Here is a 21,291-nt window from a genome sequence, read left to right as displayed (position 1 = left end):
TTTCCTCATTTGGGTCTTTAAACTTCGAATTTATATACTCATTTATAGCATTTATACTTCAAAACTCTTCTTTGGTACTTCTTTATCCAATCTAACAACTCAGTATCTTTATACATACTAACTTAGACTTCTTTATAATATCTTTGAACGAATTGACGGTTTGGTCAAATTGACCAGAAGTACTACAAATAACAACTAACTCATAGAATGGGTTCTTCTCATCTAGTTCTTGTTGTTGTGCAGCCATTTTAAGATAAGTGAAAGTCTTACCCGACCCAGGTGGTGCAATTAGACCTGTTATACCATTCTGAGCAAATAAGAACTTGTCATGTATAGGTTTTATCTGAGCATTTTCTAACTTCCTCTTGTTCTTGTTTAAAACATTCTCAAATTTCTTGTCAATGTCAGCAAACTTTTTTTCTAACATATTTTTAGAAAAATTAAAATTTTTATCTTTTTGAAAATGTCTAGCGATTTCGCTATCTATATTCGAGACAAGCTTTTCGACAGCAAAACATCTGTCGACCATAAAATCTTACATAGTGTAAACAAGAAAGGTGAATTTGTTCTAAAGTTCTGTTTCTGGGAATATGACAAGAACCATAAAACATTACAAAGAGCAGTCTTAAAATTTGTCAATGACAGACTTGTTGACAGAGATGACGCCGATTGGAAAGATGAAGTCCAACAAAAGTTCTTAGAATGCAAAGAAGACACATGCGCTGTTCTTGAAGATGAAATAGAAAACAGAATAGAAGAGCTATTAAAGGACAAAGAACTTTTACAAAAATATGGTTCTGAGAATTTGACATAACTCCACCAGAAGAAGAAGAGAGAAAAGAAAGAAAAGAAAGAAAAGAAAGTAGAAGAGAAGAAAGAACCTGAACCAGTTCCAGAGAAAAAGAAATTTGACATGTAAAAATAAAATTTTATTTTTAGAACATTTCTGGGTCAATGTCAATGTTCTCTTCCTCTTTAGGAGCAAACACTGGCTTAGACTCTAAAATCTTTTTACCCAATTTACCTTGAACTTCAACTATCTTAGACTCATAATATTCATAGTCGTCTGCTTTCTTTGGTTCATAAGGTATAACAAGTTTGTATGCTTTGCCTTCTTTAAGGTTTGAGAACCTTCTGTCAAAATTTTCTTTGACTGCTAACAAACCTTCTATGTCTAAGTCTTCAAATTTCGCACCATTTTTAGTCACAATAGCAAACTTAACTGGTTCGATGTTCCAAACTTTGTCAAATGTAGACTTTTCAAAATGGTAGAAGTAAACATTCAAATAAGCGAATGGGTCTATCTTTGACTTCTGTCATGTACTTATTTGACTGAATGAATTTTCCATCTTTTCTATCGGATAAAAAAATATTTTTTTTAAAATTTACTCAAAAATTTTTCTTTGTATATACGCCGTTCTGAACATCTAAAAGACTTTTGACATTTGCCAAGAATGTTCGTTTAGAACGCTGCCATATAACCATATTCTTGACAATATTGTTTATACGAATCGTACAATGACCTTTCATCTAAACACTCAAAGTTAGTTCATCTATAAACAGTTCATATACACTCTTGTTTGCTTCTAACAATGTTTGTCTTTCTTCGGTATGTGGAATTTGTCTTGGATTGAACTTAGAAATATCTAATGTCATGAAATATGAGAACAAGTGGTTGTAAAAGTCAGATGTCAAAGTTTCTGCTAAGTCGTCAAAATATTCTGTATCTTGCATATGAGAATCTGACGTTCTGACAACTACATATCTTCTGTCAGAACTTTCTAACTTCATCGGAACAGTTGTTTGAAACCATAATGAAGTTTGCAACATTTTCACAAACTCTTTGGTCTTTATACTTTCTTTCAACAACTCCAACTTTGTCTGTTATAAGACTCTTCAAAGCATCTGAGTTTAAAACTTTTGTTGTATCTATACTTTGAAGTTCATTGCAAACTATAAGTTTCATATTCTCTATTGAAGAGTTAAACTTGCCACAGATGTTTTCTAAGTTTGTCATATTAGGGTTCGAATAGCCCTCTAACAGTTTGCAAAGATATCTGTAAAGAAAGTGTTCTTACCTGTTCCTTGTTTTCCAATTATAATGAGAGCAGTTTCATTTTTAGCACTTGGATGTTGTAAGATGTTTGCAAACCAACATAAGATATACTCATAGACTCTTTCGTTTCCATTGCATATAATTTCTTTGACATGGTCTAACCAAGCTTCTATAATATTTTCTTTCCATTCTACTTGTTCGTATTTATATCCAGTGAAGATAGAATAGAAGTTTGGAGAAGGTGTATAGAACTTTATACACGAACTGAAAAATCTTCTAACTTTGACAATAAGATATCCCAAGCATCTAACATCTTCATTCCAACTTGTACGACTTTTATTTTCTTAAGTTTCTGTCTACATTCTTGTTCTGAAACTATTGTCGCTCTTGGTTTGTTAAAGACAACATCCCATTCTTTCATACATAACATTCTGGGGCAGAGTCGACATAAATGACTAAACGTTTCAAATTCTCGACTGCTTTGTTATAGTCTCTAAATGGACACATATTTCTGAAGCTTGGAAGTCATAAAAATCTGAAACATCTATTCTGTACATTTTTATAAAAATAAAAAAAAATATTTTTTTATTCTTGACTTTGTTGTTGCATTTGTTGCATTTGTTGTTCTTGAGCTATTTGTTGTTGAAGTTGTTCTTGTAATACAATACTTTCACCAGTTGCATCTTCCAATTCGAAACTTTCTGCCGTCATTGACAAATACATAGGACATAAAAGTTTTACAGGAACAAAGTTTGCGTCAACTAAGGTTAAGTTTATGTTTGCTAAAGTGTTTGAGTTTACTAAGCTGAAAACTCTGCATTCGAATGAACAATAGGCAAACCAGCAGAGAAAGTGTTGTTTATACGCATGAGTATCTTTTGGTCATAGTAGTTTCTGTCGACATTCGAATAACACTTTGAACCTAAGTTTGAAACAATATATAAATTGGTGTGCTTAAAGTCAATGGAACAGACATTCCTTGTATGACACCTTTTCCTGTTATAGGAAACTGTTGGTAGTAAAAACCAGATATAAGTTTTGTATTATAGCTCATATCGTTTATAGTAAACTCAGTCGGACATCCAAACATAATGAAACCTGCTCTAGTTGCAGCACATGTTACATCCGTCCTTAAAGTATTAAATAAGTCAACAAAACCTGTTGGTGGTATATCTGAGTAAGTATCTTCAAAGAAGTATTTTTTACCATTCACAACAACAAAGTCTTCTGGTGTCAAAAGAGCAAAACAGGCTTTAGTCGTCATTGTGTTTAAGGTTAGTTTACAATATCGTCCTTGAGGACTTTGTAAGTTTGTTGTTATAGAATTATATGACTCAGGGTTTTTAGTCGTAATAGTATAAACCATTATGTCTGCCATTTACTTAGCAAATAAATTTTAATGAAATGTTGTGGTCGTCAAATATTTTTATGACGTCTGGGAAACTATATTTAAGTTCAACGTTTCACCTCCTTTCATAACGTATATCTTGTCAATGACATTATATGAAACACCACAGCAAGCAATGTCGGGTTCTATTTCTTTGATGTTTATATCGTCTGCCTCTGTCAAAAGTTTCAATAGTTCTTTCAAAACTTCATGAGGTGCATGACATATGAGTTCACTTTTACAGGGTTGTGTTCGACCAAGTTTAACATTATACCCAAAGCTTGACAAATCTTCTCCTGAGTTTTAAGTTTGTCTTTAAGTTGTTGGTAGTCGTTTCGAATATCTGCAACAGAACTTAAGTCTCTGCTAACTTCAGGGTATGTTGGTTCTTTTACAGGAACTATTGTTATACCATCTTCGTCTTCGTATGGTTTCCCCACTTCAACATCTCTTTCTTTGACATTGACAACAACACTTTGACTGTTTGTTTGAGTTGGTGAATTTAACTTCACATCTGCCACCGCCATTAAACCTTTTGAAACACTTACGCTTCTATTTTTCGGAAATGACATTTTACTTAGAATAAAAAGATGGACGTATTTGAGTATCTCTTCGAATTGAAGCAAAACAAAGTTTACACACACAAACAATACAAATACATTGACAGAATAGTTCTTTACACAAACAATGGAAAATGTTATAGAATAGCAGTCTTTGCTGAACCAAAATATTTTCATAAAGCAAAGAAAGTTGGTATAACTGAAATGGTGAAAGTTCTTGAAGCAGACAAAAATATAACAACAAAACTGACCGATATTTCTAAAGGTAAGTTTAATACAATATTATAAAAACTGGCGTACTGTCAATATTTGACGGAGAGAAGTCAGTTCAAGAACAACTTACTGACCTGCTGCCAAAATCTGCTCGATGGAAGCTGTCGTTATACCAATCTGAGGAGCCCCAGCAGGTTTCATCGAACGAATCTTCAAAAGAGCATCTTCCGTGAAAAGTGCTATTGGTTTTGTAAACTTCTTTGCTCTCAATTCATCTGGACCGTCTCTGTCACCAGTATATTGTATTTGAACTGTACCAACAGTTGAAATACCACCCATAAAGTCTTCTGAGTCAGCAAATGGAATGCCAAGCCAAAAGTTTGAACGGTCTCCATTTGTATATTGAGTTTTTTGACTCCTGTATGAGTCCATACTTTCACATATGGCATAATAGAACTTTGCATTTCAGGGTTAATGGTTGTTGTGAAGTTGTTGTTAAAGTTCATAGCATCTAATGTCAAGTTGTATGACCTCATATCCTCAACTGTAGAATATTCTTCTCTTGGATAATATTTGCCATCTATGTTTATATGGTATTTAATACCAGGGTTGTAGAAGCAAGAATAGTCATTTATAGTTCGTCTGAACAGTACAAACATAGTATCTGCATGTTTCATTGCAGTTGTTAAAGCAATATCTGTTCTTGCACCTGGGTCAGCACTTTGGTTTCCAACTTCACCTGCAAAGTCTTTGACAGATATTTGGTGTATAGGGAACATAAGTGGAACTGCAATATATTTGGCAGCTAAAGCATTTGAAATATCTGGGTCCAACATATAGACTGCAAGTCTGCTTTCTATTCTCTTGCATTCAAATTTTTCGCATGTGAACTTAACTGGGTCCCAAGCATTCCAGCAGCATTGAAATAATAGTTTACTTCAGTGTTGAGGTTTGAGAAACCAAAGTCTAAGTCAACTTTGTCTTTGCAAAAGTCGGCGAATGATTTTTATTTGTTCCCTACTTCTGTAAGAGTGAATGGGTCTTGTGTTGGTGCAATGACTAAGTTATTTTTGCTTGGAGTAAGTTCGATAGAAATTTTTCCTGCCCAGTTTGGCAAGTATCTTAAAAACCTGAAGATGAGGAAAGATGACAAAGGAACTCTAAGTTTCAGTTTTACTTTGGTTACTGGCTGCAGTTTGTCCAGAAAGGTTAACATAAACTCCTGGAACGTTAGGGTCAAGTCTTCTTATTTTCTCAATAGTTGCATACTGGTCTGTTTGTTCTCTAGCTTGTGGTTGTACTGAGTTTCTCAAAGCGAACCATTCATAGTTTGCCCATGTTACTGTTTGAACTAAGTCAGAGTTAGAATATATCTTATATCCCATGAAAACTTCTGGAGCATATTGGTATCCGACATAGAAAATTCCATTGCAACCTTTCTTGTCAGACAACTTGGCAGAAGGTTTTATTTCAATGTCTTGTTCCACGTATAAGAAAGAGTTGTCAATAGAAATTATATGAAACCTGTCGCAAGCAATATCTACTGTTGTTGAAGAACCTTCTCCAAACTCACCTACGTTTCCATAAGAAACAGCAGTTGTATATTCGTAAGTTCCAGGAACTATTTCTGACCTTCTAATGGCATTGTCGCATTCGTTATACCATTCGGAAACATTTCCATTCATAGCATCCAAAACTGTTGGCGTTATATTCTGAGCGGCGTACATTTCATATGAGTAAAAATATAGAATAGTTGGATTTATATGTCATAATAGAACCCACGTGGACCAAGCTTTACTTTCTTCCTGACTGAGTTTTTAACTCTTCTTTTTCCTTCATTGCCCTCTGCTTGAAGTTGTTGCATCTTTGCATTATGTTCATCTAGTATGTTGCAAATTTCCCATGTCCTTTTTGCCTTTTGGCTCTGGTCGCCCATCTCAGGTAACCTATATCCTAGAAAGAGTTTGTCATAGTCTGTATTTGAGTCTTCGCGTATTGTTTGCATGACTCTTTCCTGAGTTTCCGGTTCAAGCTCTTCAAACAGTGCCTGTCCATATGGAATATGCTCGTTTCCAAATATATGTTTTTGTAGCCATTCTGGTTTTCTTTCCATGTTACCAACTATATCTTTTGTGAATGGGAAAGCTTTACCCAATCTTTCAGTCTTGCGTCGTTTATTTCTGTAGTTGGTTTTATTTTGTCAAGGAACATGTTTTTCAATACTAACATTTCATTTGGTACTGTCCATTTGAGTTTTCTTAAATATTCATCCCTTCTCGTTCATTGTCTGCAAAGTAAGTTTTTATGACATTTTGTAAACTTTCGTTTGCAAGGTCATGTACAATAGGTTCTCTTCCTTCTCTCTCCCTAACTTTCTTTCTAAACTCTTCACCAAATATACCATCTCTATGGTTCTGTGTAGTTCTTTGAGATAAATGTTCTAGAACGTCAGGTGTTATATTTCCATCAGCCATGTTCATTTCATACTGGTCCAAAATATCTGCATGTTTCATATCTTTCAATGGCATTAAAGCCGCGCTGAAAATACCAGCTATATCTCGTTCACCATTCGCTTCCATTGCGTCTACAACTTCTTGGAATTGAGGTTGTAAGTTTATGAACCACCTATCCGGATTAGCTTTATGACCCCATCTCATTGTAGTTCCATCGTCTGCAGAAACAAAAGTAGGTTTGTTTCCATCTTGGTTAGGTTCTGAATGAACTTTAAACAATGTTTCATTTCTATATGTTTTCTTGAAATTTAACCTTTTATCTTCACCGAGTTCATCCGAAGATTGAACGTTAAATGCTCGTAAGTAAAAAGGGTTGTTGTATTTGTGTACATTTTTTTTCAGTTCTTCCATTCTATGCTGAATATTTTCATCTGGTGCTGGAGTCTTTTGTATGTCGGCAAACATTTTTCGATATTCTTCTACTATGTCAGCCGAATTTTTTTTAGACTCTTGGAAATATTCCATATTCTCCGCATACTCTTGTTGAGGGTCAAGATTTTTCGGCTGTTCCAAATCTTCATCTAGTTCTGTGAAGTTAGTTTCCAAAGGAGTGACTTGTTCGTTTCCTTCAGGCTCTTCTAGCTGTTGTTGCTGAACTATTTCTTCCATGTCTGGTTGTATCTGAACTATTTCTTCCTGTGGAGTTTCTTGTACCTCATCTGCTGGCATTTCATATATTCCGAGACCGTTTTTAACAATTTCCCTATCTACGTCATCCGCATTCATAAGCTTTTGTTCTTTCGTTCCGTCTCTATTTTTTACGCGTTTCATGACGAAAGTTGAATTGTCATTTAGCTCTGACATCAAATATCTCGGAGTAAATTCATCCATGTCATTTGGATGATATGCTATTAAATCATATCCCTTAGCGAGCTTGTATTTTCCAGGTTTGAGATTATATCCGTTTTGGTGCTGAGCCATAAAGCTAAATAGGTTCGGGTCAGTATTTCCATCCTTGAACTTTCCAATAGCTTCTTTATATCTGTCACTAAAGTCAACAGTATCTGGGAAACCACACTCTTCTTTAAGCATTTTTAAGAATTCTTGGTTTCCTTGTTCTCTACTTCTTTTATGTCCTTGCTCTGTTTGTGGTTGTTGTTGTGCAGGGTTTTGAACTGTTGGTTGCTGTGCTGGTTGTTGTGTTGGTTGTTGTGCTGGTTGTGGAGGTGGTTGTTGTGCTGGTTGTTGTGTTGGTTGTTGTGTTGGTTGTTGTGCTGGTTGTGGAGGTGGTTGTTGTGCTGGTTGTTGTGTTGGTTGTTGTGTTGGTTTTGGTGCATGCCTGTGTCTGTGTCCATGTGACGATGTAAATGTTTTAGGTAGTCCTGGTGCAGGTGCTTCTCTTGGAGGGTTTGGTGGTATATAAGTTCCACCAGCTGGCACATATGTTCCATCTGCAGCGTAATGTCCTACCTGACTTTTCGTTCTTAAGAAAGCATTTACTAGGTCTGTTTTGGTCTGTTGTAACTCTTTTTCTTGACTTTTCACAACAGTTGCTCTAACGGCGTCATAGGCACTTTGAACTGCCTGTCTCGTTGCTGCATCTGTTATTTTCGTCATATTTTGTGCTACTTCTCTTAACTCTTTGTCGAAACCTTCAGACTTCAGTTTCTTTCCAGATGAGAAGTCGTTCACTTGTTTCACCTTACTATGAAGAGCTTCGAAGGCGTTCTTAAAGTCAGCATTCGTTAAAGCTTCATTTGAACTGTCTTCATCCGCTTGTATTTTTGTCCTTATTGACCCTATGAGTTGGGCTGCTTTAGCGTTGGCTTGGGCATCTAACCAGTCATTGTTAGCTTTTATATATTCTGCGCTTTTCATTGCCTTTTGCATAGCCGCGTCGTTATTTTTACTTTCTTGTGCTAAGTTTTCATACTGTACGGTTTGGTTTTGCAACTGTAAAAGTTTTTCTGCCTTTACATTTGCTTCAACTTCTTTTTTATACTCATCGCTATCCATATATGTCTTCAGGGCTTTTTGTTTTATCTCTTCATCTTTCAGTATTTTATATTGAGTAGTATGGTTTTTCAAATTTATGACATCTTGTTCCATTTTTGCTACTTCTGCTGCTTTTTCTGACACTTTTTTTGCATATTCCTCTGTACTTAGTTCTTTCAGTTGTTCTTCTTTCTTCTTTTTCTCTACGTTTAACTCATTTAGTTTCTTTGTGTGTCTGTCATATTCTAGTTTCTTTTCGTTTTCACTTATTTGCTTCTGTATGTCTATGTTTGACTTTTTGACATCTGTTATTTGATTTTTGAGTGAACTCAAATTCATTTGACTTTGAGGGTTATAAGCTGTTCCGTCTGCAGCTCCACCATAGCCTGCCATTTTCGCTAAAAGTGCCGCTCTTAAACCTCCACTCTGTGCACCAATAACTCGGTTTAAAAGCATAGGGTTGCTTGACATTTGTTGCAACATAGTGGGGTCATTCATCATTTGTTGTTGCAACTGTTGTTGTGGTGTCAGTTTTACTATTGGATGTTTCAATGCTCCCTTCCTCTTACGTATATTCTTACGTAGCTTACGTGGCATTTTAAGTGAAGTTAAAAAGCGGTTTTTGACAGATGTTTATATGACACTTTTTGTTCAGCTCAAAAAACTACTCGGTCAAAGTGTTGTCAGTTTTGTAAAATAACCGTCCTATCTCATTCTATAAGGGAAAAAGGCTTCTCAAAGTATACTTCCTTGGAACGCCTGTAACTTTTCCTGTAGCGACGATAGACCCTTACTTGTCCGGACAAAGTTATACTATTTTGAGTGCTCTACAAAAAAAGTCAATAGCGACGACTCTCAAAAACCGTTGTGTAAAAAGTTTTACCGTTGGACAAAAAAGTATATATAGAAAACAAAAAACGTTTATAGTTCATTCAATATTTGAGATGGAACGGTTTGCCAACGGTAACTATTAAATAAAATAAAAAAATAGAGGGGGTTACCGTTGACGAAAACGGTTTATTTTAAACTTTTCTATGAGTAGTCCGAAAAAAAAACAGTTCATTTTTGTCTAATGTACGCGTCTCGAACAGTGAAGCCCAATTCAATAGAATACTATCTCGAAAAACAAGAAGCTGACACTGCTATTCAGTCTTTAATACAGAACCAAGCTCAGGAGAACTCAAAAGACTCCCAATTCAAATCGACATCCAATTCGAAGCAATTAAAACTTGACACGAATGTTTTAAAACACAGCCCGCCCGAACAAATACAGCTCTAAGAATAGACCAAAGAATACCGAACAAAGAGTTGAGGTCAAGATTGAAATTACAATCGGATGAGTATTTTTCCCTTAACAACCAGGGAAATACTCCATATAACCGTATCTACACAAATACCGTTAAAGAAACAATAACGGCATACACAAAACTCTGTCAATTGGTCCCCAACCAGGACCAATTGACGGACATTATATGTTCCTACCTTCCCATATTTGCTGAGTGTGTGGAAGGTAGGACATTGTTACAAGCTTGCTTACGTATGCCACCAAATCTCCGTCAACAATTTGCTCAAATTGTACATGAATTTAAAGCTTTTAACAACGGATACGATGAAGATGAAGTAGCAGATGAATTTGGGGAAGAAAAAACATTTTTCCCCTCATATAATACGCCTGCAACAGTATTTCCTACTAATGAATTTCACAACTATTGTGTCGTTCATTTAATTGTTGTGGATATGCCCACAGGTGAAGACATTCTCAGTGGTGACTTCATCGAAGTCTGTATCAATACAGAATTGGGAGAAGATGAGTTGCACAAATTCTCCTACGTCGAACATATATTCAAACCAGCACACCAACTCTTTATCGAAACTGAAATAACACTCACACAAAATATGTCCATCTCATTTAAATCCAAATCAGGACGTCCATACAGAATTTGGATGAACTACGTCCTCCTCCACTACGCCGACGATGACGAAGAAGAGGAAGAAGAGGAGGAGGAAGAAGAAGAGTCCTCCGAATTCACACCAGAAGACTAACAATTTTCCGAATAAAAACTTCATTTATACTAAACATCTTCGGGGCTAGAAGGGGCGCAGCCCCTGGAAGCCCCACTACCTTTTTTTTTTTTTTTTTTTTTTTAATTAAATCTAGAATATTGTATTATGCTTAGTATTATTTCATTTTTCTCATTCAATTTAGAATTTACAAATGTCAAAAAATTGAGAGCTGCCACTTTTGATGAATTTCTGTTTATTACAGTTCATTTTTTATACGGTTCACAGAGGTTACCTGTAGTTAGTATCTAGTAATTGGGTACCAAGGGTCTACGCCCCTTAGTACTCAAATTACTAGAATCTGCAAAAAACCGTTTGACACGTAAAATATTTTGACATTTACAAAAATAAAAAAATAATTTTTTAAAAAATAAACTTAAACATTAACGTTAAAATATTTTGACATTTACAAAAATAAAAAAAATAATTTTTAAAAAAATAAACTTAAAAATTAACGTTAAAATTTTTGACACTACTCAAAATAAAAAAATAATTTTTTAAAAATAAACTTTAAAAAATTAACGTTAAAATTTTTTATTTATTTTTTTATCATAGATTTTAACACCCAGAGTAAAAAAATAATTTTTAAAAATAAATTAACTCAAAAAAATTTTAATTTCTGTATATACTAAATTTTTCTTTGAGCCCATCTCGCCGCTACGCGGCTTAGGGTAGATCTAACCCGATATCTAACCTCATTTCTAACCTTGTGAATTTCAACAGTAAATATGCTGGCATGATTCAGGGATGTCATCGCTGCTGTCTTCAAACTCTTTTATAGATTCATACCATAAACGAGCTTCACGGGAGATGAGGAGTAATGAAACGATAATTAATAATTTATTAGTAAAATTCATTTTATATAAAAATAAAATTTTATATCTAATCTGATTTTTCGAATTCTTCTAATTTCTTCTTCAGTTCTGCTATGTTATCTTCATATAATTTAATCTTTCTTAATATTCCATCTTTATTTAATGGCTGCTTAATTTTTCTAAATTGAACTCTACCATCTTTCATTTGATGAACATAAAAACCTTCTGGAATAGTTCCTGATTTAATGTATTCAACTAAAAACTTTTGTTTTGTTGCTTCAGTAATTTTAGTACTCATTTTATTAAAAGTAAAAAATAAAAAATATTTTTAAAATTAACTTTATTTTTTATGAGGACTCTCTGAGTCCATCTGAGCCGCTTAGCGGCTTCGTCGTCTTTTCCTTAATTCCTGCGGATCAATTAGGTCGGTTGAAGGTCTATTACTTTCTTTATAGTGTTTATAAAGTTTATAAGCCGCTATATGATAAGGATAATTAAACCATAAATACGCTTTACCTAAAGCTTTCAATCGATTATATAAATCATTATTGTTAGGCGTTTCAGGTGGTGCAGGGTATTCGAGAACATCTCTAACCATTTAATTACTTTAAAACTCTTGGTTTCTTTTTAGTTTTTAACAGTTTCTTTGCTTTTGCGATTTTAGCTAAAATATATCTTCGACCGTAATGGAACCAATTCGAACCTCCTGTTTTAGGGTCAAAAGGTCTTCCATAACCGCCAGGGTCATATGGTGCGACTGCAGTTACTGGTGCTGGTGATGGCGCAGGTGCTGAATTAATCGGCGGTGCCTCAATTGGTGGATATTCTGGCTGTTTCTCCTTTTCTTTAAGTGAATTTAATTTAAACTCTTCGCCATTCAACTGACCTTTAAAATCTTTTAGCTGCTTAGATATTTCATTATCTTCGCCTAAAAGGTTTTGCGACTGGTCAGCGACCCAGTTACCTAATTTCTTTAACTTTTCAGATTTTAATTTTCTGGCAGCAGCTCCCACAAGCATTCCAGCATTATTTTTTTAAAGCTTTTGATACAGCTCCACCAGTTAAACCGTCAATAGCTTTATAACCTCCATACAAAGCTGATAGTGTTGAAAATACCATTTAATGCTTATTAAAATCATTTCTCATAATGATTAACTCATAAAATTTTTCATCGGAGCTAAACGTTAATGAAACTCTGACTTTTTCACCACTGAACCTCTTTATTAGTTCATTAATTCTATCAATTATATTAGCACACTCACTTACATCATCAATGATAGTAATATCATCACAAATTATTTTTACATTTAACGACGTCATTTATTACAAATTAATTTCTTCTATTCTTTAAATAATTAATAAAAGACCTAATACGTGTGAGTGGTTCGCGGTTCCTTTCCTGTGTCGGGCTTGTTTGAATCGGTGTAGATTTTTTCAGACCTGTTGGAATAAGATCAGCCCCGGCAGTTGAATTAATCGGTGTTCTATATAAATTTCTATATAAATATGGTCCCGCTACAGCACCCAGCTAATAAAAGACCTACAGGAATTACAATTCTATTATAATTCCGCGGTTTAGGATCTTCATCAAAACTAGCCCATGCGCTTTCAGTCGTTGAACTCATTTATATATAATTAAATTTTAATAAGCGATTAATATGAGTTCGATAATAATACTATCTTTTCTGTCATCAGGAAGGACAATATCTTTTAGGCTCGATGGTTCAACTAATTTTATATTAAATTTATTAACATAATTAGTTTTGAATAATGCTTCGGCGGAGAATAAACAGTTTGATAAACATAAAATAGAATCTTCAGCGAATTCACTTATACTTGATTTAATGATTGCCGCTTCTCTGGACCAAACACCATTAAATGAAATTGATGTTAATAAATAATCATCATTTTTAATGGAAATTGATTTTGGTAAGTACTCCAGGAGGTCATTTAATGTTATCTGTTCTGCTCCGAACTGAGCAAATCGATAAAAGCATTCATCATTATTAATTCCTGTAATCTCTTGAAAATTTTTATTCGTGTATACATTTTCAATCTCATCACCGACAGCACCATCTTTTAAATCAAATATGAAACCAGCTTTTGAATTTGAATTAACACGAAATTCTATTGAATTAGTTTCAAAACTATAAAACATATCAACTTCATTAGGTTGAGGATATCCGGCACCTTTTAACTGTTCAATAAGAACCGATTTAATCTTTTTATTAAATGCTGTCATATCATCTCCTGTGTCTAAATCTATATAAATCTGTAAATCATATTGATGATTATCTCTTATTATTCCAAAGTTATATAATTCAATGGTTCGTCCTGCAGGAATGGTTTTTATCTGTCTTATTTCAATTGCTTTTTCCAGTGTTATAATCAACCCAGTGTTTAGGGTATTCATAAATGTATTCACCATTGATTATTTTAAACGGTTGTGAAAATATGTGCTCATAATAGATTTTAATACTTTTATCATTAAGACTGGGAACGGTATTAACAAAATTTCTGACTTGCATTTTTAATTATAATAAAATGAAACATTTATTTGAAGAAGTAGATGAAAAAATGAATGAAAAATCTGATAAACTCAATAGTTCATTAATTCTTCCCTTCAGTAAGGATTATCAGTTCTGTTCAAACGGTGTGTATTTCTATTGCGGAAAAATGGGTTCGGGAAAGACTTTTAATTTAATTCGTCATATTTTAATTACTGAACGTTTAGGTCAAGATTCATATTATGACCAAATCATTATATCAGCAACTTCAGATTCAATGGATTCAACAGCGAAGACGTTTATGGTAAAGTTCAGGCATCAGTAATTAAAGTTCCAGATAGCGAATTAATTTCTTTTCTTCAACGTTATATAAGAAGAAAGAAGAAATATTATGCAATAGTTGAATTTATACAAACAGGAATGCAAAAGACCTCGGAAGAAATGGAAAGAATTATTGATAAACATCATTTGAGACAGCATGGACAATATGATTATGATGAAACGATTGACAAACTACATTCTCTCAAAACTTTCAAAATATCCTTTTAAAAAATATCCTTCAAACACTTTATTAGTTTGTGATGATTTCGCTGGTAAAGGTTTAGTTTCAAAACCAGATTCACCATTAGCTAATTTAATAACGAAAGTCAGACATTACCACATGACTGTTGCAATACTTATGCAAACGTGGAGGTTTTTAGCATTAAATATTAAACGTTTAATTACTGATTTCGTTGTATTTCAAGGTTTCTCAAAATACGATATAGAATTAATTTTGAAGCAATCAGGTATAACATTACCTTTTGATGAAATCTGGGATGCTTATAAATCACTCATTTCACCACGTTCATATTTAGAAATTCATATAATGACTAATACAATTAATGTTAAAAATATACCTTGGGAAAGACCAACATTATTTTAAAGCTTTATTTTTAGATGAGGTGTTGTGAATAGATTCCATCCATCTCTATCACCGTTTCTGTTTATATTTTTAGTGTCATTCATGTCCACACTTTCTGGATCAGTTAGTTTTTGAGGATAAAGATTAGAATAACTGTTTTTAATCGATGGTGCTTCACCTTTTAACGCATAAACTCTATTACTTTCTGCATATTTAATGTTTGAACCACCAGAACCATCATTAACGTAAATAGTAAATGGTTTATAATCGATGTTCATATTTCGACTTCTGCCTTTTGATTTCTTATTTAACACCTCAACATCTTTATAAACCGCACCCGTTTCAGTGAATTCAACAAGATTTTCATTTTCAAGTTTCAAGTTTAAACCTTTATCAAAGATATTATTCATTTTTATAGTAATAAAATGTTTTTATTCTCTAGAAAATGAGAAGTAAATCCATCTTAGCCGGTGCAGTGAATGTTCCTATTGAACCTACATCTAATGTTGATTCAAGAACGACAATAATATTATAATCAAAAATTACAGCTCCGAAAACTTGAAAGATAAAGAGCCAGAGCTGAAATCCGTTAATTTAAACACAGCTTCAAACACAAACGCTAACAGTGAAGTTAAGTTAGAATATCCACCTCCATTAGAACCAATCATATCGCGTGATGCTCAAGATAATCCATATTCAACTATTCAAACTAATCCTTCAGATAACGTAGACCATTACCTCCTTAATTTATACCAAGCAATATTACTCAAAGACGATAAGAAGCTTTTGACAAATCTTATTAGTAAGAATCAAATAATTTTAACAAAGGAGGATTTAGAAAATGTTATATCAAGAATAACAGGGAAACAGTGCGTTATTGATTATCTCGACCCCGAAATCGAATGCTGCGGTCAGATGCCGGTATTTATGAAAATCGGTAGTATTAGAATAATCGAAACACCAGGAACTACAGGAGTTGAGTTTAAGTATAAATATTCGAATGAATACACAAAACTTTCAACAGAATATAAACTTTGCTTGAAATATGTTTTAACGAATTAATTTAAGATTTATATTTTTATCCCCGGTTCATCATCTAGTCCATTAGCTCTTATATTAGACCAAAAATCAACTTCTATAGTCATTTGAACAGGAGCTTTAATTTCAATTGGTTCGCCTTGAAAATCAACTAATCTAAATGTCATATCTTTTAAATGGTGTGGTTGAATTCGAACCCATTTTCCTTCGTGCCTTAATAAAATCGGAAAATTAGGCATGAATACAGAATTAACGGCGTAACAGAACGATTTATATTCTATAACAGCATTTTTATTATTAACTCCTGAAATTCCTGTTACATTACTTATTTTTGATTCAACATATAAACAGTTTCCATAACAGATGTAGGGCGCAGACTTCATTTCAATTATATATTTTTGATTTTCAATAGAAGATTTTAATGGTAATTCTTGATGATAAGCACCTAATAATAAACGTGCTTGATGAGTCATATCAGTAATTTTAAATTCTTTTTCGGAACTAAATTTTATTATTCCTGAATCAGTTAATTCACAGTTAAGCCCCAAAGGGGCGAGACCGGAGGTCATGGCTCCATTAAATTTTTCATCAATGAGATCCTGAATCTTTTTCTCTAACGTATCAATATCATATTTATTTCTTGCTTTAAAATGAATTTCAGTACTAATACCATCAATTTCAAAAGTAATGAAATCGTTAGTGTCTGTTATAACAAATGAAGCGATAGTGCTAAAATCAAGAACTCTGAAAGCTAGTGGTTCATTCTGAAGACCAAGGTTAGTTTGTAATTTTAATGTCCCGTAATCATTAGGGTCTGTACTTTGCAAATAGAACAACATTTTTATTCTAATTAAAAATATGAGTATATCCGCATATTCTTATGAAGCTGATAGAGCGAAAAGATTAATTTTCGGTTCATACACGTTTTCATTTGATGATGAGCATTTAATAATCACTGATGGAAAAACTGAACATTATATCTCATGGAAAGAATATGAAAAATTCATTCCAATATTAACGCCATGTACAATGCCTTTCATAAAGGACGGTGAAATTATTGAAAAAGATAATACAACGGTTTATAGGTCTGTTTATGAAGCATTAGAATATATGTTGAATTATAATCCCGAAAGATTTGACCCAAGCACTACGCCATGTGCAATGCCCTTTATTAAGGATGGTGAAATCGTAAGGGTTCCGAATTCAACGGTTTATACAGCTGTTCAAAACAGTTTACAAAACATTTTAGCGAATATCTTTAATTCAGAAACTACAGAAATAAAATTACCGTATATAACAGATGCTAAAGAAATTAAATCAAAACAACATTATTTGCATCACTTAATGATTTAATGACTTATATAATTAATACTCCTTCTCCGACTACGGCATTTGATCCAAACTCGACGGTTTGCAGTGTACCTTTCATTAACGAGTTCAGTAATTTTAAGGGATTCGACAGTAATGAATCATTAAAGGCTTCATTAATGAAAATCATTGATTTTAACTCATTCATGAATACATATAATTCATTCATTAATGTTTCATACACTTCTAAAGAAGGTGAGCCAAAAACTATGATAAAGCGGTGTATGAAATAAAAGCATCAATGACGAAATTGAATTCGTTAACTTTTGACGGTGATAGTTCCGTTAACAGCATGACATCAGGAAAAACGATTTTAACGAAAGAATATTTAAAATCTCATGTTAGTGAGTTCGTTGAAATTGAAAAAGAAGGCGGAATTAAGTTCGATCCACTGGGTTTCATTTTCGACTTAGCGAATGCGGGTGTTAGTTTCGCTGAATGGACAGCTATACAGAGTGAGATAAATGCAATATGGACGTTTTTGGGGTCGAAAGCGGGAATGGGTGAGCTTGTAGATGCTGCAAGAACATTAGGTGAAACGGGAAATTTTGTGGATGGTTTTAAAAGACTTGTTTCAAATGTTTTAACAAACACAAAGAAATTATTTAGATATACCGTACATAACGGACAGATTTTCGAACAGGTAGCAACAAATCCTCCGGTTATGGCTGCGTTGATGATGGCTAGAGACATAAAGCCGCGTAGCGGCGAGGGCGAAGCCCAAAGAAGGAGAAAGAGATACGGGGCAGGTTATTCGAGACATTAAAAACGTGTATCCTGAAGTTATTGATTTATTTAGAGGTGTTAATGATTCGATTTCAAATCATTCTATAACCCTTGATGAAGAGAATAAATTAACAGATTATATATTCGTCATTATTGCAGAACTAATGAAGAGAATAAATGAAAAAGGTATAGATGATATCATTAATGTCAGCGATGTAATGATGAAAAGAAATTTTGACTCATTATTTACAGAACCGAAAACAGAATATAGTCTTTATGATGTAATTACTGAATTAATGAAAAAGATTAATGATAATAAGAGTTCTGGTGGAAGGTTGAATTAGAGGTGAATGATGTTAATGAGAAATTAGATAGTAAGGCAGACAAAAATGAGCTTTTAGCTCTGAGTGATAGAGTCACGAACCAAGTTCATTATATAAGTTCAGATGAACAGATTATAACGGATTATCATGGATATTTAACACGAACTGAAGAAAGAGTGAAGACGAAAGATGTTAATGAAAGAAGATATAAATACATTCGTGCTGAAGGTTATGACATACGCTGTACTGTACAGTATGACACAGGTAAAGCACCAGAAGCATTTGGTTATAACAATGAAATTTATGCCTCTAGTTTCTTTGTTAACGGTGTATTAGTTGAACCAAGATTTATGTTAAGAGTTAAGGCAAAAATAACTTTTGAAGATGCTATTAAAAGTAAAGCTGACAAAGATGAACTTGACGCAATGAACAAAGTTTTGAAATCTCATAAACACAATATCTCCGATATAAATGAACTTCAAGCTACATTAAATAGTAAAGCAGACAAAAATCATACGCATGAATCCTTCACTACTGTTAGAGCAGACGACATAATATTGAACTATACCCTTGGTTCAAGTGCACCTTTAGAGAATCCAAGCACTAGCGTAAAAGATACACTAAACTCCTTAAATAACAAATGTATGAATATCGAAGGTCATGTTCAAAACTTTGAAACATATGAACTACCAGCAATGTTAGATAAAAAAGCAGATAAAGAACATACACATAACTCCTTCTCAACTATTAGAGCTGATGAGATAATATTGAATTGGGCTATTGCTTCATCAAGCATGCGTGATGAAGATATGCGCACTAACCTAAGAGATATGGTTGTTGATTTAGCCAATAAAACCGACAAAATATATGTAGATGAAGAATTAAATCGTTATGATACAAAAGCAATGAGTTATACAGAAGAAGCAAAGGAATGGGTAGATGAAAATTATGCAAAGAAGTCGGAAGTAAATGATAAAATTAATGGAAAAGCTGATAAAGAGCATGTGCATGAAGAATTTCAAACAATCAGGATTAAAGAAATTAATGCATACATTGAAGAAGTAACAAAAACAGGAAGAGACGGTACACCTTTAGTTGAACAAAATATTTATCCTCCTACTTTTCCTAATGGTTTAATAACAAACAATATAAATATTGTAGATGGCGATGGATATATAAATGTTAAACATGAACATCAAACAATGAAGACTCAGATTCTTGAAACCATATATCCTATCGGTGCTTTATATACATCAATGAATTCAACAAATCCGGCAAGTGTTTTAGGTTTTGGTACATGGCAGCAGATTGTAGATAAATTCTTATACTGTGCTAACTCTTCAAATCAAACAGGTGGTTCAAAGAAAATTTTAGAAGCAAACCTTCCACCGCATAAGCATACAGGAACGACAAACACAACAGGTAATCATTCACATTCAATAACAAAAAGAGGTTATACAAATCTTGCAGCAGGTTCGGATAGACAGGGAATGAATAGATATGATATTTCAAGTGACCCAGTAGATTCAGGCGCAGGTATTTTCTGTGGAACCACAGGAAATCATTCACACACTTTCACAACAAATTCAACGGGTTCGGGTGCAGATTATATGCCACCTTATATGACAGTTTATGCATGGGTTAGAACGGACTGAAAGTCCTGAGCTCCAAAAGAGCGAACAGCATGAAATTTACTAAATTTATTTTTACATAAATGAGTTTAAAAGAAGTATTCGAATCATCACCGTGGAGGTCATTTAAAAAAATTCTATGAAGCTGCAAAGAATGCGGGATTTAATGATAGAACAGAAATTAAGAGATTTTATGATGAAAATATAGTTCATCAGGTTAAAGTTAATCCATACGACTACTACCTTCCCATTTATTCTAAAACCCATGATGCATATCAATTTGATACACTCGTTCAGAGTAAGAAAGGAAGAAAGCCACCATTTTTGATTTTCATTAATGTTAATACACGTAAAGCTTTTGCGTATATAATGAAAAATAAAGGAACAAAAGAAGTTTTAAGAGTTTTGCAGACGTTCGTGGCAGAACATCATCCCACTTCATTAACTTCAGACCAGGATTCAGCATACCTTTCAAATGAAATTACTGAATTTTTGATTAAACATAACGTTACACATTACACGACTGAAGACTATAACCATAATATTTTAGGTATTATTAATCGTTTCATTAGAACCCTTAGAGATTTAAATAAAGAAAGAGATTTTACGGAGGAATCAATGAATAAAGTCATTAATGCTTATAATAAGTCCACCCATAACAGCACAGGATTTAAACCAAACGAAATGACTTCAAAAGAGGAGGATGAATAAATAAAACAAAAGAGAATGTTAACGGAGGAAAGAAGAAGTTCATCATTACTGCCAGGAACTAAAGTTAGAATTATTCTTGAACATAAACCACATGAAAAGGTAAGAAATCAGTTAAGTGATGATTATTATATTGTTGATTCCTCACAGGGTAATGGTTATTTAATTAAAGCAGCTGACCATTCGGTTGCGTTTTATCCACGATTTCGATTAGTTGAAAGCGAAAATGGAAGATTAGCTAAGACGGTTGATGAAGCAAAAAGAGGTATAGTTAATAAAATTGTGAGTTATGATGAAGACAAAGATGAATACACTGTCGTTTATGAAGGAGGTGTGGATGATAAAATTCCTTCTAGAAATTTGAGAGAATCGAACCCTACACATTTATCGGAACTCGAAAAGGATTACTGGAAGGATAAAAATAAGCCAAAATTAATCAAAAAAATTTTATGAACTAAATATATTTTATGTCTGTAATTAATTAGGTAATAAAGTAGCGGATGAAATACAGAAATATATTTTATCATGAATGTTTTCGTTAATGTT

General features: G+C 33.4%; 10 protein-coding genes and 6 pseudogenes across 16 annotated transcripts, besides 3 other annotated features; 6 read left to right on the top strand and 10 right to left on the bottom strand.

Moving 5' to 3' along the window:
• Positions 1-124: 124 nt before the first annotated feature.
• Positions 125-9,739: a mobile genetic element.
• Positions 464-919, top strand: TVAGG3_0843610 (annotated as a pseudogene). Its single transcript has one exon. A coding segment is annotated over exon 1 (456 nt).
• TVAGG3_0843600 lies at positions 1,386-2,017 on the bottom strand (annotated as a pseudogene). The gene has a single exon. A coding segment is annotated over exon 1 (632 nt).
• On the bottom strand, positions 3,712-3,970 carry TVAGG3_0843590 (protein of unknown function, DUF4106 family; the record flags this gene model as incomplete). Its single annotated transcript, XM_051248942.1, has 1 exon — positions 3,712-3,970. A coding segment is annotated over one exon (259 nt), but the record flags the coding sequence as incomplete, so codon positions are not given.
• Positions 4,343-4,752, bottom strand: TVAGG3_0843580 (annotated as a pseudogene). The gene has a single exon. A coding segment is annotated over exon 1 (410 nt).
• On the bottom strand, positions 5,976-6,329 carry TVAGG3_0843570 (protein of unknown function, DUF4106 family; the record flags this gene model as incomplete). The annotated part of the gene is made up of 1 exon (XM_051248941.1): positions 5,976-6,329. One exon carries the CDS (start codon positions 6,327-6,329, stop codon positions 5,976-5,978), a length of 354 nt encoding a protein of 117 aa, XP_051084416.1.
• On the bottom strand, positions 6,898-7,761 carry TVAGG3_0843560 (protein of unknown function, DUF4106 family; the record flags this gene model as incomplete). Its single annotated transcript, XM_051248940.1, has 1 exon — positions 6,898-7,761. A coding segment is annotated over one exon (864 nt), but the record flags the coding sequence as incomplete, so codon positions are not given.
• Positions 7,764-8,024, bottom strand: TVAGG3_0843550 (uncharacterized protein; the record flags this gene model as incomplete). The annotated part of the gene is made up of 1 exon (XM_051248939.1): positions 7,764-8,024. The coding sequence occupies one exon, from the start codon at positions 8,022-8,024 to the stop codon at positions 7,764-7,766; it is 261 nt and encodes an 86-aa protein (XP_051084414.1).
• An 821-nt stretch (positions 9,740-10,560) lies between the features above and the next one.
• Positions 10,561-10,707, top strand: TVAGG3_0843530 (uncharacterized protein; the record flags this gene model as incomplete). Its single annotated transcript, XM_001298184.2, has 1 exon — positions 10,561-10,707. The coding sequence occupies one exon, from the start codon at positions 10,561-10,563 to the stop codon at positions 10,705-10,707; it is 147 nt and encodes a 48-aa protein (XP_001298185.2).
• Positions 10,708-10,890: 183 nt separating this feature from the next.
• Positions 10,891-10,927: a mobile genetic element.
• A 680-nt stretch (positions 10,928-11,607) lies between these two features.
• On the bottom strand, positions 11,608-11,838 carry TVAGG3_0843510 (uncharacterized protein; the record flags this gene model as incomplete). The annotated part of the gene is made up of 1 exon (XM_001301460.1): positions 11,608-11,838. The coding sequence occupies one exon, from the start codon at positions 11,836-11,838 to the stop codon at positions 11,608-11,610; it is 231 nt and encodes a 76-aa protein (XP_001301461.1).
• A 304-nt stretch (positions 11,839-12,142) lies between these two features.
• Positions 12,143-12,613, bottom strand: TVAGG3_0843500 (annotated as a pseudogene). Its single transcript has one exon. A coding segment is annotated over exon 1 (471 nt).
• Positions 12,614-13,185: 572 nt separating this feature from the next.
• Positions 13,186-21,291: part of a mobile genetic element that runs on past the window's edge.
• Positions 14,969-15,361, bottom strand: TVAGG3_0843490 (uncharacterized protein; the record flags this gene model as incomplete). The annotated part of the gene is made up of 1 exon (XM_001301456.1): positions 14,969-15,361. One exon carries the CDS (start codon positions 15,359-15,361, stop codon positions 14,969-14,971), a length of 393 nt encoding a protein of 130 aa, XP_001301457.1.
• On the top strand, positions 15,462-16,013 carry TVAGG3_0843480 (uncharacterized protein; the record flags this gene model as incomplete). The annotated part of the gene is made up of 1 exon (XM_051248938.1): positions 15,462-16,013. A coding segment is annotated over one exon (552 nt), but the record flags the coding sequence as incomplete, so codon positions are not given.
• TVAGG3_0843470 (uncharacterized protein) lies at positions 16,022-16,828 on the bottom strand (the record flags this gene model as incomplete). The annotated part of the gene is made up of 1 exon (XM_051248937.1): positions 16,022-16,828. One exon carries the CDS (start codon positions 16,826-16,828, stop codon positions 16,022-16,024), a length of 807 nt encoding a protein of 268 aa, XP_051084412.1.
• TVAGG3_0843460 lies at positions 17,477-18,191 on the top strand (annotated as a pseudogene). The gene has a single exon. A coding segment is annotated over exon 1 (715 nt).
• On the top strand, positions 18,380-20,061 carry TVAGG3_0843450 (annotated as a pseudogene). Its single transcript has one exon. A coding segment is annotated over exon 1 (1,682 nt).
• On the top strand, positions 20,764-21,198 carry TVAGG3_0843440 (uncharacterized protein; the record flags this gene model as incomplete). The annotated part of the gene is made up of 1 exon (XM_001301455.1): positions 20,764-21,198. The coding sequence occupies one exon, from the start codon at positions 20,764-20,766 to the stop codon at positions 21,196-21,198; it is 435 nt and encodes a 144-aa protein (XP_001301456.1).

This window comes from Trichomonas vaginalis, chromosome VI, assembly GCF_026262505.1.
Source record: "Trichomonas vaginalis G3 chromosome VI, whole genome shotgun sequence".
NCBI lineage: Eukaryota > Parabasalia > Trichomonadida > Trichomonadidae > Trichomonas > Trichomonas vaginalis.
Note: the sequence above shows the minus strand (reverse complement) of the source record. Positions and strands in the feature narration are given on the sequence as shown.